This window comes from Pongo pygmaeus, chromosome 20, assembly GCF_028885625.2.
Source record: "Pongo pygmaeus isolate AG05252 chromosome 20, NHGRI_mPonPyg2-v2.0_pri, whole genome shotgun sequence".
Taxonomy (NCBI): Eukaryota; Metazoa; Chordata; class Mammalia; order Primates; family Hominidae; genus Pongo; species Pongo pygmaeus.
The window spans coordinates 62,733,984-62,748,827 of NC_072393.2; the positions used below are offsets into that span (position 1 = coordinate 62,733,984).

Consider the following 14,844-nt stretch of genomic DNA (forward strand, 5'->3'; position numbering starts at 1 on the left):
TCCTCCCACCTCAGCCTCCCCAGTAGCTGGGACTACAGGTGTGCACCACCAGGCCTTACAATTTTTTTTTTTTTTTTTTTGTATATTTTGTAGAGACGGGGTTTCATCATGTTGCCCAGGCTGGTCTTTAACTCCTGAACCCAAGCTATCCACCTGCCTCAGCTTCTCACAGTGCTGAGATTACAGGCATGAGCCACCGCGGTCGGCTCTATGGGCTATTTTCAAGGCATCTTCTGAGAAAATGCTAGACAGAAGTCAGAAAGCTACTCTATGAAGGCAGAGGCATTCATTGGAGCTGTGAGTGATGTACCTCTAGATTCTAATTTTAGGAGTCAGCAGTGTCAACCTAATTCTATGTGTCAGACCAATTCAATGACTGAAATAGTGGCAGCTCCACCTACTAGTACAATGGGTCAAGTTTTCACATTTCACTTGTGCCTACAGGATGGGGCTTGGCAGGCTTCAGATGAGATTTCTGCTTGTTTCTATTTAGCTTTGGATCGTTGTGAAAGCCAGGTCATTTCAATCTTTTGTGCAAACATCATTGTCTGTAAAAACAGTGTCCACGTTTTGTCTTTGAAATGGTCCCCACCCTCCACTCATTATTGTGTTGAGAATGAAATGAGAGTACATGCTTGGCACCTGGAGATGATTGGCTATTACAGCTGTGCACCATAAGGGTAAATGCTTCCATTGTTTGATGAGCCGTCCTGGCGGTGGGTGGATCAGTCACTTCTAAACAGATAAGGAATGGCTAGAAAGCTCTTGTACCCAACCAACTTGAAGCAACCTCACCCACATCGAATCCTTCCACGTTTCTTTTCTTTTCTTTCTTTCCTTTTTTTTTTAATGGAGTCTCGCTCTGTCGCCCAGGCTGGAGTGCAGTGGTGCGACCTCGGGTCACTGCAAGCTCTGCCCCCCAGGTTCAAGCAATTCTCCTGCCTCAGCCTCCCAAGTAGCCGGGATTACAGGTGCCTGCCACCACGCCCGGCTAATCTGTGTATTTTAGTAGAGACAAGGAGGGTTTCACTGTGTTGTCCAGGCTGGTCTTGAACTCCTGAGCTCAGGCAATCTGCCCGCCTCGGCCTCCCAAAGTGATAGGATTACAGGCGTGAGCCACCGTGCCCCGCAAATCCGTCTACTTTTCTTTTTTCTTTCTTTCTTTTTCTTTTTTTTTTTTTTTTTTGAGACGGAGTCTCGCTCTGTCCCCCAGGCTGGAGTGCAGTGGCGCGATCTCAGCTCACTGCAAGCTCCGCCTCCTGGGTTCACGCCATTCTCCTGCCTCAGCCTCCCGAGTAGCTGGGACTACAGGTGCCCGCCAACACACCCAGCTATTTTTTTTGTATTTTTAGTAGAGACGGGGTTTCACTGTGTTAGCCAGGATGCTCTCGATCTCCTGACCTCGTGATCCGCCCGGCTGGGCCTCCCAAAGTGCTGGGATTACAGGTGTGAGCCACCGCGCCCGGCCTTCTTTTTCTTTTTTTTTTTTTCCCAAACAACCAACAGTGCTTTAACACAGAAAGTAAGGCATAATCCGGGGCTTGGACTGTCTTTCAAGAAAACCCCAAACCCGCTGCCAGGAAGTCACACCCACTAAGCCCCATCCCAGGCCCAGTTGCTCCCAGGAAACACACCACGTGGAGACCCAGCATGACTGCTGACTGGTTGCAAGTCCCCAGGAGGGCTTTATTTTTTCTTTTCAACATCCTGTTCTGCAGCTTCCTTGGCTGTTTTTGCCCGTATGCCGAAGAGCCGGGCGTTGGGACGGGTCATGCGGAGACTAGCGAAGGCTTTGAAATTCTTCTCCTCAGTGATCATTCCGGATGGGCATGACCGGTCCTGTCAGCTGAGCGGCCAGTTTCAGTTCTTCAGCAGAACGTCTCTCTTCTTGGGGGTCGAGGGCTTCCTGGGGAAGCGGATGAGTTTGGAGCGGGGCTCCTTCAGCCGCCGCACGTTGGCCTGCAGGGACTGCGCCTCCTCGGATCCACAGAAATGCCAGTGTCCGGGCCATCTTGTGCGTGCCGGCCACCCTGAGCTCCTCCGGGGTGCTCCAGGGCGCCGCGGCCGTGCGCACCTTCGTGTGGTACCGAACCGTGGGGCAGCGCACGATGGGCCGGTGAGCCCCGACGCGGGGCAGGAGGGAGGCGGCGCGCCTTGGCTTGCCCGACCTGGCGCCTGCGGATCTTCCGGGCCGGCTGGTTGAACCACGCGGCCACGCGCCGCTGCAGTCCTTGTGGAAGCGGGGCTTCGAGATCATGCCATTCCGGCTGCGCGCCGTGGCTGCCTACGGCCCTGCGGCTGCAGACCAGAGGGGAGCCAGTGAGGGGAAGGTCCCTGGGCGCGCGCACCCCATCCCCGGCCTCCGCCTCTAACCCTCCAGCCTGGGCCGGAGGCCGCACCTAGAGCCCGGCCCCGGTCCAAAGCTGTCTGCGAAGAAGGGGCCCATCCATGCCCGCGTTGGCGGCAGCGCCAGGCCGATGGCGCTGGATGGAGCCCAAAGGCCGAGACCCCAAATCCCTCTGCTTTTCTAAGAAATCGCCCTACAGTCTTCTCTTTTTTTTTTTTTTTTTTTTCAGATCTGTAATTTGTTTTCACCCGTGATTTAAAACAATACTACTGTTCTCCACCAAATTTTCCTTTGATATAGTAGGTGAACAAAATAGATTTTTTCCCCACAAATATCAGCAGACACTTCCTGGCACCCCACACTGTATTGGCATGGGTGTTAACAGTCCCAGTTCAGATGGGCAGTGTTTCAGGTGGATGCACTGTAACAAGGATCTAACTGCAGAGCCACCCTCAGAATCACATTCAGTCACGGGGTTGCCGTTCCAAGCTGGCAGAAAAGGAACCCGGGCCAGGCACCGTGAGCACACACAGTAACTCACACCTGTAATCCCAGCACTCTGGGAGGCTGAGGCAGGAGGATTGCTCGAGCCCAGGAGTTGGAGACCAGCCTGGGAAACATAGTGAAACTGCCATCTCTATAAATAATTAAAAAATTAGCCAGGTGTGGTGGCGCACCCCTGTAGTCCCAGCTACCTGGGAGGCTGAGGCAGGAGACTCACTTAAGCCCAGCTTCCCAGCTCCTTTTTCTGGGAAGCCAGAAAGCTAGAAACAACTCCAGCCATGTTGACCCGCCCAGCCTCCAAGACCCCAGGGATCCTGCCAGGGGAGCCGCTCTCTTCCCCCTTCTTCCTATGGCCGTGCCACAGCCTCCCTCCCCACCTGATGTCCCATCAGCAAGGTCGGAGTCTGAAAAGCCACCAGGTGGGCCAGGTTGGCTGGTGCAGATTTGGCTCCAGCTTGGGAGGATTAGGCAGTGCTGCATTGTTGTTTCTCTGCCAAAAAGGATACCTTCTAAATTCAACTCAAAGTCATTTCTAGCACAGGGCTTTTTGGGGTTGCAGTGGGTATCTTGTTTCTATCATCATTGAGGGCATCAGATAAATCAGCCTCTTGGTCTGGAGCATCAGCCACAGCACATAGGCGGCTGAGGAGCAGCAGTGCCAGGTGCCAGTTTATCCAGTACTGGGGCCAGGTGAACCCTTAGCCATGAGGGGCAGTCCCTGGAGTGGTTCATGCAGCCAGATACGGCAGGGGAGACGCCCATCCAGGGTTGGACAGTGGAGCCTACCTCCTTTTTTTTTTTTTTTTTTGAGATAGAGTCTTGCTCTGTCACCCAGGCTGGAGTACAGCAGTGTGATCTTGGCTCACTGCAACCTCCGCCTCCCAGGTTCAAGTGATTCTCCTGCCTCAGCCTCCCGAGTAGCTGGGGCTACAGGCATCCACCACCACACCTGGCTAGTTTTTGTATTTTTAGTAGAGACAGGGTTTCACCATGTTGACCAGGATGGTCTCCATCTCTTGACCTCGTGATCTGCCTGCCTTGGGCTCCCGAAGTGCTGGGATTACAGGCATGAGACACCGCACCCGGCCGAGTCTACTTTCTTTAGACTGGGAATGGAGGTGCATGACTCTGCCATGGAAACGAACTCACCGATCTCCATGAGAGGACAGGAACTGCAGTGACCAGGCAATCAGAAAACCGACCTGCAGGCCGGGCCCAGTGGCTTACGCCTGTAATCCCAGCACTTTGGGAGGCTTAGGCAGGCGGATCATGAGGTCAGGTGATCAAGACCATCCTGGCTAACACGGTGAAACCCCCATCTCTACTAAAAATACAAAAAATTAGCCAGGTGTGGTAGCGGGCGCCTCTAGTCCCAGCTAATTGGGAGGCTGAGGCAGGAGAATGGTGTGAACCCAGGAGGCGGAGGTTGCAGTGAGCCAAGATCGCACCACTGCACTCCAGCCTGGGCAACAGAGTGAGACTCCGTCTCAAAAAAACGACAACAAAAAAAACAAAAACAAACAAAAAAACAGGCCGGGCGCGGTGGCTCACGTCTGTAATCCCAGCACTTTGGGAGGCTGAGGCGGGTGGATCACGAGGTCAGGAGATCGAGACCGTCCTGGCTAACATGGTGAAACCCCGTCTCTACTACAAATACAAAAAATTAGCTGGGCGCAGTGGCAGGCGCCTGTAGTCCCAGCTACTCGGGAGGTTGAGGCAAGAGAATGGCATGAACCCAGGAGGCGGAGCTTGCAGTGAGCCGAGATCGTGCCACTGCACTCCAGCCTGGGCGACAGAGCGAGACTCTGTCTCAAAAAAAAAAAAAAAGAAGAAAAAAAAGAAAATCGACCTGCCAGACGCAGCCACACGTTAGATCACCTGGGGAGTTTTATAAACTCGCACCACAGGGGCCACATCCTCAACCAATCACATCATTACCTTAGGGCTGGACCCCAGGCATTGCTTTAAAAAAAAATATATTAAAAACTCCTCAAGTGACTCCAACATGTAGCCAAATTAGAAAATGAAGCTCTAAAGAAACATTGGATGTCATTAATGGATCAGAGAACCATGATTGAAATTGTGGGCAGGTGGTATTATCAACACACTTTCTATGTCTGGTGAAGAAGGTTGGACCCAATCACCAAAAGGGAGAACCACCACCCACCCCTACCTCCACTTCTTGAATGAAAGGGGAGTCTATGTACATTTTATGGTGGATTCCAGGTCCCTGCCTTAAAGAATGCTACTCTGAAAGGGACCTGCGTGAGGCAGGATAGGCAGTCAAGGAAAGGACCCCGTCCTCAGGATGCTGCACACGTGGTGACCGTACAGTCAACACAATAAGCCTCAGCGTTCATGTTGGAATTGAGTTCATTCAAGCAAGGCCATCTCCTGTAGGGAATTTCCACTGTAGAGAGAATGCACACGTTGATCTTACCCATCCACAAACCGACACTTTGCTTGTTATGATAGTAAAAAACACACCCCTGGGTGGGGACTTAAGACGCTTAAGATGCTAATGAGAAGTGTGCACAGCTACTGCACTTGTGTGCCCAGAGGACCACCCAGAACATGCTTACTAGTAACACCTCTTCCCACCCCCACAAGGTGTAATCATCCGAGACTCCCATAAAGGGAGTCTTCCTCAAGCGGGTCTTTGCTGTCTCATCCTTAGGAGCAGCAGGCCCTGAATCCTTGCTCCCAGGATGTCCTGTCTATTCTGCACTTAACTTTCAAGATATTGTATTTCCTTTGTAATCAATTATTCTATGATGCATCTCTTTGCTGTGTGTCTCTTGATTAAACTCCTTTAAATTAAGATGACAAGAACCAAAGTCTTACAAAAGTGGTCTTTAATAAATGAATCCAGCCTATTTGGGAAGGGACCTTTCCAGACCTCTGAAAATTGCAGGACTTTGCCTGTCAGCTCAATCAGCCATCCATAAAATGTCCTCCCAAGACCAGCAGCATCAGCACCACCTAAAATGCACATTCTCAGGTGATCCCAAACAAGTAAAATCTGAGAAATTGTCACCAAGAGGATCCTAGGGAGACGTGACAACTCAAGGCAATGTGGTGTCCTGGATGGGGAGGAAGGAAGAGGAGGTCATTGTGTAAAGACTAAGGAGGCCTCAATAAGGTATGGGCCTTAGATCACGGCACTATATCCAGTCAGTTCATTGCTCCAGTCAGTTCAAAGGTGCCATACTAATGGACCATGTTGGCAGTGGGGGAAGCTGTGTAGGGCATTAGGGAGCTCTATGGACTTTAGAAAGCTATTCTAAAATGAATTATATGTTTTAATGCACACTCTCAGGCCCCATGCCCAGTCTGCTCAATCAGAAGCTGAGTCTGGGGCCCACCCACCTGAGGATTAACCACGCCTTCAGGGGATGGTAGTATCACTAAGCCCAACTAGTCACCAGAGACTCTGAATGCCTCTGTAGTTCAAGAGTCAAATCGGGAATTTAGAGGTTGCCAAATTTAGGCCACAAAATACACCATCTAGGGCAGGGAGATAAATAGGCAGAGCAGAGAGGATTCGGGGGGCAGTGAAAATATCCCCCATGATACTCCAGTGGTGGATACTCATGAGGCCTTTGTCCAAACCCACAGGATGTACAACACCCAGAGCGAGCCCTAATGGACACCATGGACTCTGGGTGCTGGTGATGTGTCCAGGTAGGCTCACTGATGGAACAGGTGCACCGCTCTGCTGGGGATGCTGGGTGGGGAGAGGCTGTGCTGTGTGGGGAGGGAGTCTAGGGGAACTCTGTGCTGTCCACTGAATTTCCCTGTGAACCTAAACAGCTCTGAAAAAGAAAGTCTAGAGCCAGGCGTGGTGGCTCACACAACACCAGCCTGGGCAACAAGAAATCCCATCACTACAAAAAATTATTTCAAAAAATTTGAATATAATAATTATATTAAAGTCTAATAAAAACGATACAGGGTACAGTGGCTCATGCCTGTAATGCCAGCACTTAAAGAAGCCAAAGCAGGTAGATCACTTGTACTTAGGAGTTCAAGACCAGCCTGGGCAACATGTCAAAACTCCATCTCTACAAAAAACACAAAAATTAGCCAAGTTGGTGGCGTGCTCCTGTAGTCTCAGCTGCTTGGGAGGCTTAGATGGGAGGATTGCTTGAGCCTGGAAGGTCGTGGCTGCAGTGAGCGGTGATTATGCCACTGAACCTCAGCCTGCGTGACAGAGGGAGACACGATCTCAAAAAAACAAAAAAAACAAAAAAAAAAAAGAAAAAAGAAAGAAAAAAGAAAACGAAAGCTCTACAGGATACCCAATAAAAGCTGAGTTTCAGATAAATAATGAATAATTTAGAACATACTGATACTAAAGAAAATTGTTTATCTGAAACTCAAATTTCACCAGGCATTATGTATTTTATATGGCCACCCTCCGTGGACAATTTTACTTTACAGCAAAACAGTGGGTAACCCCACGTTAATCAGGAAACTCAGTTTTTCATTATACAATATTGAAAACTAATAAGATGATCGTTTACTGGAAGAACAGCAACACAAACCAAAATAAACCTATAAGAAAACAATGGACATAATGAAACAGAAAACAAAGCTCAGTGGGGAGGATACATATTTACTCAAACATCCTGGCAATTCATATCTAGGGCACTCTCTCTGTGTGCCAGGCGTTCTTGCATGTGTCACATGTCATCTGATAACATTGATGAAAAATATCATTCATTTCTTCTTGGTGCAGAAGGCATAGATCGGATTATGCAATCACTGAGAAGTAGCTTCTGGATGTGTTTTCTGGTGGCGTCTTAACAATTTCAGACGACTGAAGGCTCTTGGACACTTGGAACATTTGTAGGGTTTCTCTCCGGAGTGGATGCGCTGGTGCTCCTTCAGGCTCCCCCTGTAGGTGAAAACTTTCTTGCAGTCTTTACATTCGAAGGGCTTCTCCCCTGTGTGGCTTCTCTTGTGACACTTCAAGTAGGACTTCTGGGTGAACTGCTTCTGGCAGACGTCACATGTGTAGGGCCTCTCGCCTGTGTGGGTTCGCTGGTGAAACTGGAGGCTAATAAGCTGCATGAAGCGCTTCCCACAGAGATTACATTGAAAGAGTCTCTCGCCTGTGTGTGATCTCTTGTGGATGACTAGCTTGGAATTACACGTAAACCTCTTCTCACACACGTCACATGCAAAGGGCGGCGGTGCCTTGGCTTCTTGGCCATCTGGGTGACTGACTGGGCTCGCAGGGCCTGGGGAATGAATTGAATTCATCCCAGCTTGTCCCGGGGATTCTCTGTTGCCCACAGGTGTGGCTTCTCCTTCAGGCTCTTCTTGGGAAATGGAGGTGGCATCTGGTTTGCTTCTTTTGGGACCTCTCAGATTCAGAGCGTCTCCTCTGTTCCCGCTGTGAGTCGAAGCTTCTCTCTCCACAACGCAAGCAGAAGGTGTGTCAGCATCCGCATTTTCCACAGAGGCTATTTTTGGGGGTTCCTTCCCCTCCTTTGTTCTCACCAGATCTGCTGGAAGAAGGCATTCCACACACACAGTTAATAAAGCGTATTTTCAATACACCAAACTCATTGCAACCAAACACTGATGTTGGCTGACAACTTCCCCTGAACCTCAAGCCTAAGACATTGGACTGTAGGTCTCTGGAAAGTGGAGGATGGGGAGGCTTTGGCAGCTGAGTGCCAACTCCTCCAGGGGATGATAATGTTGGGACCCCAGCCCCGCACCCCAGAAGACAGGGACTAACCCCTATGGATCCAAGTCTTCATACTCACTGGGACTCTTTGGAAGCTGAGGCTCTGGGGATATCAGTCCTGGGTTCTCTTCCCTGTTTTCCTTCAGATCCTTCTCCAAGGTCTGCTTGGGTCCCGGAGACTTTGGGTCACCTTTTACGTCAATACTCCTGTGTAGCAGAAAGTCCTCTCCCTGAAGAGGAAAAACCAAGAGCAATGACTGCCGTGTCTAAACTGGTGGAAGCACGGACATGTCTGTCCCCTCCTGACTGGACACACCAGACTTCCCATGGACCACCCCATCACCCCAAGTAAACATCACCACCTCATTTCTGAGTCTGTCCCTAATCTGCACGCTCCTTATTCTAAATCAGCTCTTGTGCCTGGTGGTTTTCACTGTTTGGTTCTCTGAGCATATTTCTCCCTGCCGTGCCAACGTCTCCCTGCCCCTGATGCTGGAAGGAGCATGACTCTAGGTTGAGGCCCCTCAGCTGTGGCACCATTGGCATTGGGGCTGCATCACCCTCCTGGAGGGGGTGCTTCTGTGCAGAGCAGAGACCTCGCCTCCATCTTCTAGATGCTATTAACACCCCACCACCCCCTACAATGACACACACAAACATCTCTAGACATGGCCATGTGTCTGGAAAGGCAGAATTACCCCAGTTGAGAAACACTCTTCAAATTAAGAAATTGACAATCTGTAGAAAATGGTTTCCTTGCTGAATTATTACATTAAATGTCTTTGAGGTAACTGGCTACAGGGAAGGAATCTTCATTTCATTCATCTGTGCCAACTGCCTCCCTCATTTCACTGAGACCATTTCTTACCCCTCACCCTAAATGCTAAAAGCTCTCACGTGGAGGGAAAAGTAGATGAGGCTTCCCTCTCTGTGACGGCTGAGGAATGAATGTTTGGGGATGTACCATGTCCATGGGGAATGGCTCTAATCTTGTCCTGTGCCAAATCTCTCAATCAGTCCAGCGGCCACACAATTTCCTCCCGTTCCTTCTCCCACCTCTGCCCAGACACCAAGGCCTCACACACTCACCTGCCTCCTGGACAGTGCAGGGACCCTGGGCAGGGTCTGCAGCTCTCGGCTGGCCTGGCCTTCCCCCGGACACATCTGGTTCACAGAGGAGGCCTGCTGGCTGGACATGTCTCTCGGATCATCTCTGACACTAGCGGGGGCTTCAGCCATCTCGACATCTGATTCCTGCACAATATATTCCTTTCCGTGGAAGGTGACCACAGACTGCAGAGAGAAAAAAGACAATCAGACTCACTATGAAGACCTGAAAGTGGCTCTCATATTCCCTAGGTCCTGCCATAATGCTCACACTTTACTGTAATTAATGTTCAAATCTGTCTTCCCAATACAGAGTCAGGTCTGTGGACACAGCAATCCTGTCTGAATTTTTTCCCCTCTAGACTCCAGCACCTGCCTGCGCCTGGAATATTCTAGTTAAGTACATAAATATGGGCCCTTTAGAGGAAAGGGTCTCTCGATCAAAGGGAAGACAAGGAGAAATATTCTGGGTGAATCCAACTCAATTGGCTGATGGCAGCTCACCTTGTGTTAGAACTTAGGGGCTTATTTGGGGACCTGGAGGCAGATCCCTGCATCTCTGATACCAACCACTTTCCCTGCCTCAGGATGGTATTTCTGGGACCCCTTCAGTTCACTCTAATGCCTCCTTCTCTATGTTCCATCAGGCGTAATATTTCACCAATGTCTTTCTTTCATGTTGGCCTCACACAGTGTGTGGGTCCCTGTAGCCCCTCTGCCTGTCCATCTCCTACACCAGGAACTTGCCGTCATCCAGATAATTGAATCTGGATGATTATTTGTCATGGTGGGTTGTCCTGAGCATTGGAGAATGCTTAGCAGCATCTCCTGTCCTCCCCCCTTATGACAACCAAAAACTGTCCCCAGACACTGCCATGTGTCCCTGACGGGCAAACTCTCCTCTACTTGGAAGTCCTGACCTAGAGCAGCCCCTCGGGTCCTCTTGAGTCCAGCTGCACCGTGCAGCCCCCATCCCAGCTCCCCTTCCCTGCACCTATCACGAGGGTCCCACTCACCCATTTCTTGGGTCTTCTGTTATTTCGTAGCAGGTCCTCCAGGTCTTTGCAGCTCTGCACACCGTTCATCATGACTAAGACCTGGAGCTCCTGGGGCATGGAGATCATGAACTGCTCCATCACCAGCATGTCCAGGATCTGCTCTTTGGTGTGGAGGTCGGGCCTCAGCCAAAGATGGCACAGCTCAGTGAGTTTCCTCAGAGCCTGGATGGGGTCCGACTCCTTCGGGCAGCTGAACATCCTGAAGTTCACGTGAGAAATCTCAGGGTCCACGTCGTGATTTCCAAGTTGAGTTTCTGAGGATGCCATAGACCGTGGCAGCTCCAACCCAGGTCTGTTGCAGGATTCTCCTAGACGCCATGAGGATGTGCAATTTGCAGCCATATCTAGTGGAGAATTTTTTAATCAGTCTCTGAGAAAGCTCTTCCAGTAGTTGGTATCTAATTGATACCTATCTACACAGGCTTCCTCTGGTTTTCCTCAGTAATAGATTCACTGTTCGTTCAGAAGTCTAGGGGGGAAAAAGTATGAGCCTCATTAGTTTAAGTTACTACTCCATCCGCCCCTCCCTTCAAAATCCCTCATCCTGGATGCCACTTCTTCAGCAGCATCGAATTCAGCACAGTGGAAATCCTCCAGTGTCTATACCTGACTACATACTCTGGTTTAAAATCTTAATGCCCCCTGGATTCTGATCTCTAGGAAATCACTGTGCAGAGGCTGAATCAGTTTTCCTGTCAATTGGAACAACATTTTTCCTGACTATAAATTAAACAAGATAGTTAGGTGAAGCTCCTAAAATCTGACGCAAAAATAAAGTAAGCCCTTTATGTTTTCCCATCAGGACAAGATCCAAGGCAAAGCCCTTAGTCATAATTATGCAAAAAGATAGAGAAAAAGAGTTAGAATGTAATATTTTCCCCCAACACATATTCTTGTTAACTCCAGAACATTTACTTGCTCCAGGGAAGGGACAGCATTAAAGAATCCTATGAGGATTAAGCACCCACACAGATATTTTGTTATTTTGGTAAAATATACATTCATAAATTTCATCATTTTTACTCTCTTCAAGTTCACGATTTTATGGGACTAAGACATGCACCATGTTGTACAACCATCACCACTGTCTAGTTCCAGAATTGTCTCATCAACCCAAAAGGAACCCCATCCCCCTCAGTGATCACCCCCTACCCACCCACCCCAGCCCCTGGCAATCACTAATCTACCTTCTGTCTCTAAGGGCTTCTCTATTCCTAATCTCATCTCAGAAAATGGATTTAAAGTCTAGTGCTCTTTGATATTTTAAAGAAGTGGGTTCATACAATAATAAGATTGTTAAAAATTAATTCCTAAACCTAGCTTCATTAGGCAGGAGCCACTAAGTGATACTCTCCAGGCATCAATTATCATCCAAGTTCAACAGCTATGAGAACACAGCCCTGCTTTCCTAGCCACAGATGGGGGAACCAACATGAAGGTCTGCAGAGAGGAGAAAAAACTGGCAGGAGGGTCTTGGGAAAGGTCACTGGTAGCCTGGAGGATGAGTACCCCACACTTCCTGGAAGGAATCTGAGCAAGTGCAGAACAGAGAGACAGCCAGGGAGACAATCGGCAGAGCGGGGAGACAACCCAGAGGAAGAGACAATATTTACACACCACACATCTCACGGGGCTCCTGTGCAAAACATAAGCAACTCAAACTACTCCAGAGCGAGAAAACACATAACCCACTAGAAGGGGGAAAGGCGCCTGTGTGGACATCTCAGATGAAGACATGTGAATGGCCAGCAGGTCTAGGAAAAGGTGCTCATTATCACTCATCATCAGGGACATGCAAATCCAAACCACAAGACACCCCTCATGCCTGCCAGAGTGGCTGTTCCCAAAAAGACACATGGAATGAGTGTTGGTGAGGATTCGGGGGAAAGGGATCCTCTGCACCCTGTGCTGGGGTGTAAATTAGAGCAGCCGATATGGGAGACAGTATAGAAGCGCCTCAGAAAATTAAAAGTCCAACAACTGCATGATCCGGCAATCCCACTCCGGGGCATGTACACAGAGGAAAGGAAATCAGGACGTGGACTCTAAAACAGTGAAACTCTGGAGGGATAGAGGGAGGGAAGGTTGAAAAACTATCTGTTGGTTGCTATCCTCACATCCTGGGTGATGGGTAGAGTCATACCTCAAACCTCAGCATCACTCAATATACTCATGTAACAAATCTGAACAGGTACCCACCGAATCTAAAATACAAGTTCAAATTATAAAAAAAAAAAATTTAAAGGAAGTAAATAATATAAATAATAATTAAAAACCCAGTGGAACTCATAGTAGCAGTGAGTAGAATAGTTACCAGGGCTGGGGTGGGGGTTGGGGAGATATAGGTCAAAGAGTACAAATTTCAGTTGAAGAAATCAATTCAAGAGAGCAATTGTCCAACATGGTGACTCCAGTTCATAACAATGTATTGTATACTTGGAAATTGCTTAAAAAAAAAGTAGATTTCAAGTATTCTCAAAACCAAAAATGGTTAGTACATGAGGTAGGGCATATGAATATTAGCTCAATTTAGCCATTTTACAATGTTTGTAATACTACAAAGCATATAATGCTATATGCCATAAATATATACAATTTTTAGTTTTCAATTAGAAGCAAATTAATTTTTAATGAAAAAGCATACAGATATGATAGAGAAAAGGGAGCCTGAAATTCTGGAATTAAAAGTGGTTTTGCCACAGGGCGCCTGCTGCTGCTCAGGAGGCAGAGGCGGAGGCGGGAGGATCACTTGAGCCCAAGTGTTTGATAACAGCCTGGGCAACATAGTGAGATCCTGTCTCTAAAAAGAAAGTGGTTTCATGTTCCTAGAAATCACTTTGTCTTTGATCTCAGTTCATTCCCTGTTAAAGTAAGAAACAAGACACAGGAAAAAATAAAGGCAGGTACAGGAGTTAGTATTCAATTCTGGGAGTATATACCACACGGGTCACCCGGGTAGGCACACTTAGCTCAGATTCTCATTGGCCTAGTAAGTTGATGCTCATTCATCAATGGCTTGATTTCACCCTGTGCAAAGGGAAAATCCAGCAATGCTTTTTAAAAAGGGTGTGTGGCAGGCAAAGTGGTTCAGGCCTGTAATTCTAACAGTTTGGAAGACCGAGATGGGAGCATGCTAGAGCCCAGGAGTTCAGGACCAGCCTGGGCAATATACCGAGACCCCATCTCTGCAAAAAAAATTAAAAATTTATCCAGTTGTTGTGGCATATGCCTGTAGTCCCAGCTACTCGGGAGGCGGAGGCGGGCGGATCGCTTGAGCCCAGGAATTCCAGGCTAGTCTGGAATTCTAGCGAGAACCTGTCTCTAAAATAAAATAAAATATAACCTAAGCTTGATGAGAAAGTTAGTATTATTCCTAGTTTACAGAAGCGTTACATAACGAGTCAGAGTTAATCATGGGGTGCAAAGGAGACCCGCTGCCTTCACAAAGTCTCCGAGCAAATGCATGAGAAAATAAACCCAAACTTTCTGAAACCAACCCCCGACAGGCCAGCTCCTAAACCCCACAGACATCCCCGCTGGGCACTTACCTCCTTCCCGGCTTCCGCCTCCCACTCCTCGGTCTGGGATGCGCTCTCCAACTGGCCTGGAGCTGAACTGCGTGTATTTATGGAGAAGCGGGACTCCAGGCCCCGTTTCCGGTTCCCTGCGCCGCCCCGTGATTGGTTTAGGGCCATAGAGTCCATTTTACGTAATCGGCGTTGATTACATTTCCCACTGAAACCCCACCCACAGGAAATTAATGTATTAAACATGCCTACTGTGCAAATAATATAGGTTTTCCCGCTCTACTGAGTTGTCATATTGCTGAAGTATTTGGAGGCCTCAGAAAATATAGATCTGCGAGTTTTAACCATTTTGGGTCCCCTCATGCCACAGACAGTAATATCCTAACAAGTAAAGAACATGTTCAGAGCTGGTGGATTAATATCAAACCAGTGATTTGATCTAGTTTGAGCAAAGCTCTCACATGTGAATGTCAAGATACTGAAAAAAAGAGACAGTCTTTGTTGATACATAATGAATATTGGTGATAATTTTTTACTGGAAAAAAGAGACAGTCTTTGTTGATACATAATGAATATTGGTGATAATTTTTTACTGAAAAA

At 48.4% G+C, this 14,844-nt stretch overlaps 1 protein-coding gene and 2 pseudogenes across 4 annotated transcripts in view; all 3 read right to left on the minus strand.

Annotated features, from left to right (window-relative positions):
* Positions 1–1,662: 1,662 nt before the first annotated feature.
* On the minus strand, positions 1,663–2,446 carry LOC129021121 (large ribosomal subunit protein eL13-like; annotated as a pseudogene).
* Positions 2,447–3,068: 622 nt separating this feature from the next.
* LOC129021122 (CD99 antigen-like) lies at positions 3,069–4,010 on the minus strand (annotated as a pseudogene).
* A 1,681-nt stretch (positions 4,011–5,691) lies between these two features.
* Positions 5,692–14,844, minus strand: part of LOC129019400 (zinc finger and SCAN domain-containing protein 5A) — a 97,333-nt gene continuing 88,180 nt past the window's right edge. For 2 of the 4 annotated variants that reach the window (XM_054461858.2, XM_063658516.1), the window contains exons 3-6: positions 10,676–11,186; positions 9,642–9,845; positions 8,632–8,782; positions 5,692–8,367 (exon numbers count right to left, since the gene is read on the minus strand). In XM_054461858.2, the coding sequence (XP_054317833.1) occupies positions 7,616–8,367; positions 8,632–8,782; positions 9,642–9,845; positions 10,676–11,059 (1,491 nt within the window). In that variant the 5' untranslated portion in view covers positions 11,060–11,186 and the 3' untranslated portion in view covers positions 5,692–7,615. The remainder of the gene's footprint in view (positions 8,368–8,631; positions 8,783–9,641; positions 9,846–10,675; positions 11,187–14,844) is intronic. The other 2 variants (XM_063658517.1, XM_054461859.2) reach the window with 2 other exon arrangements.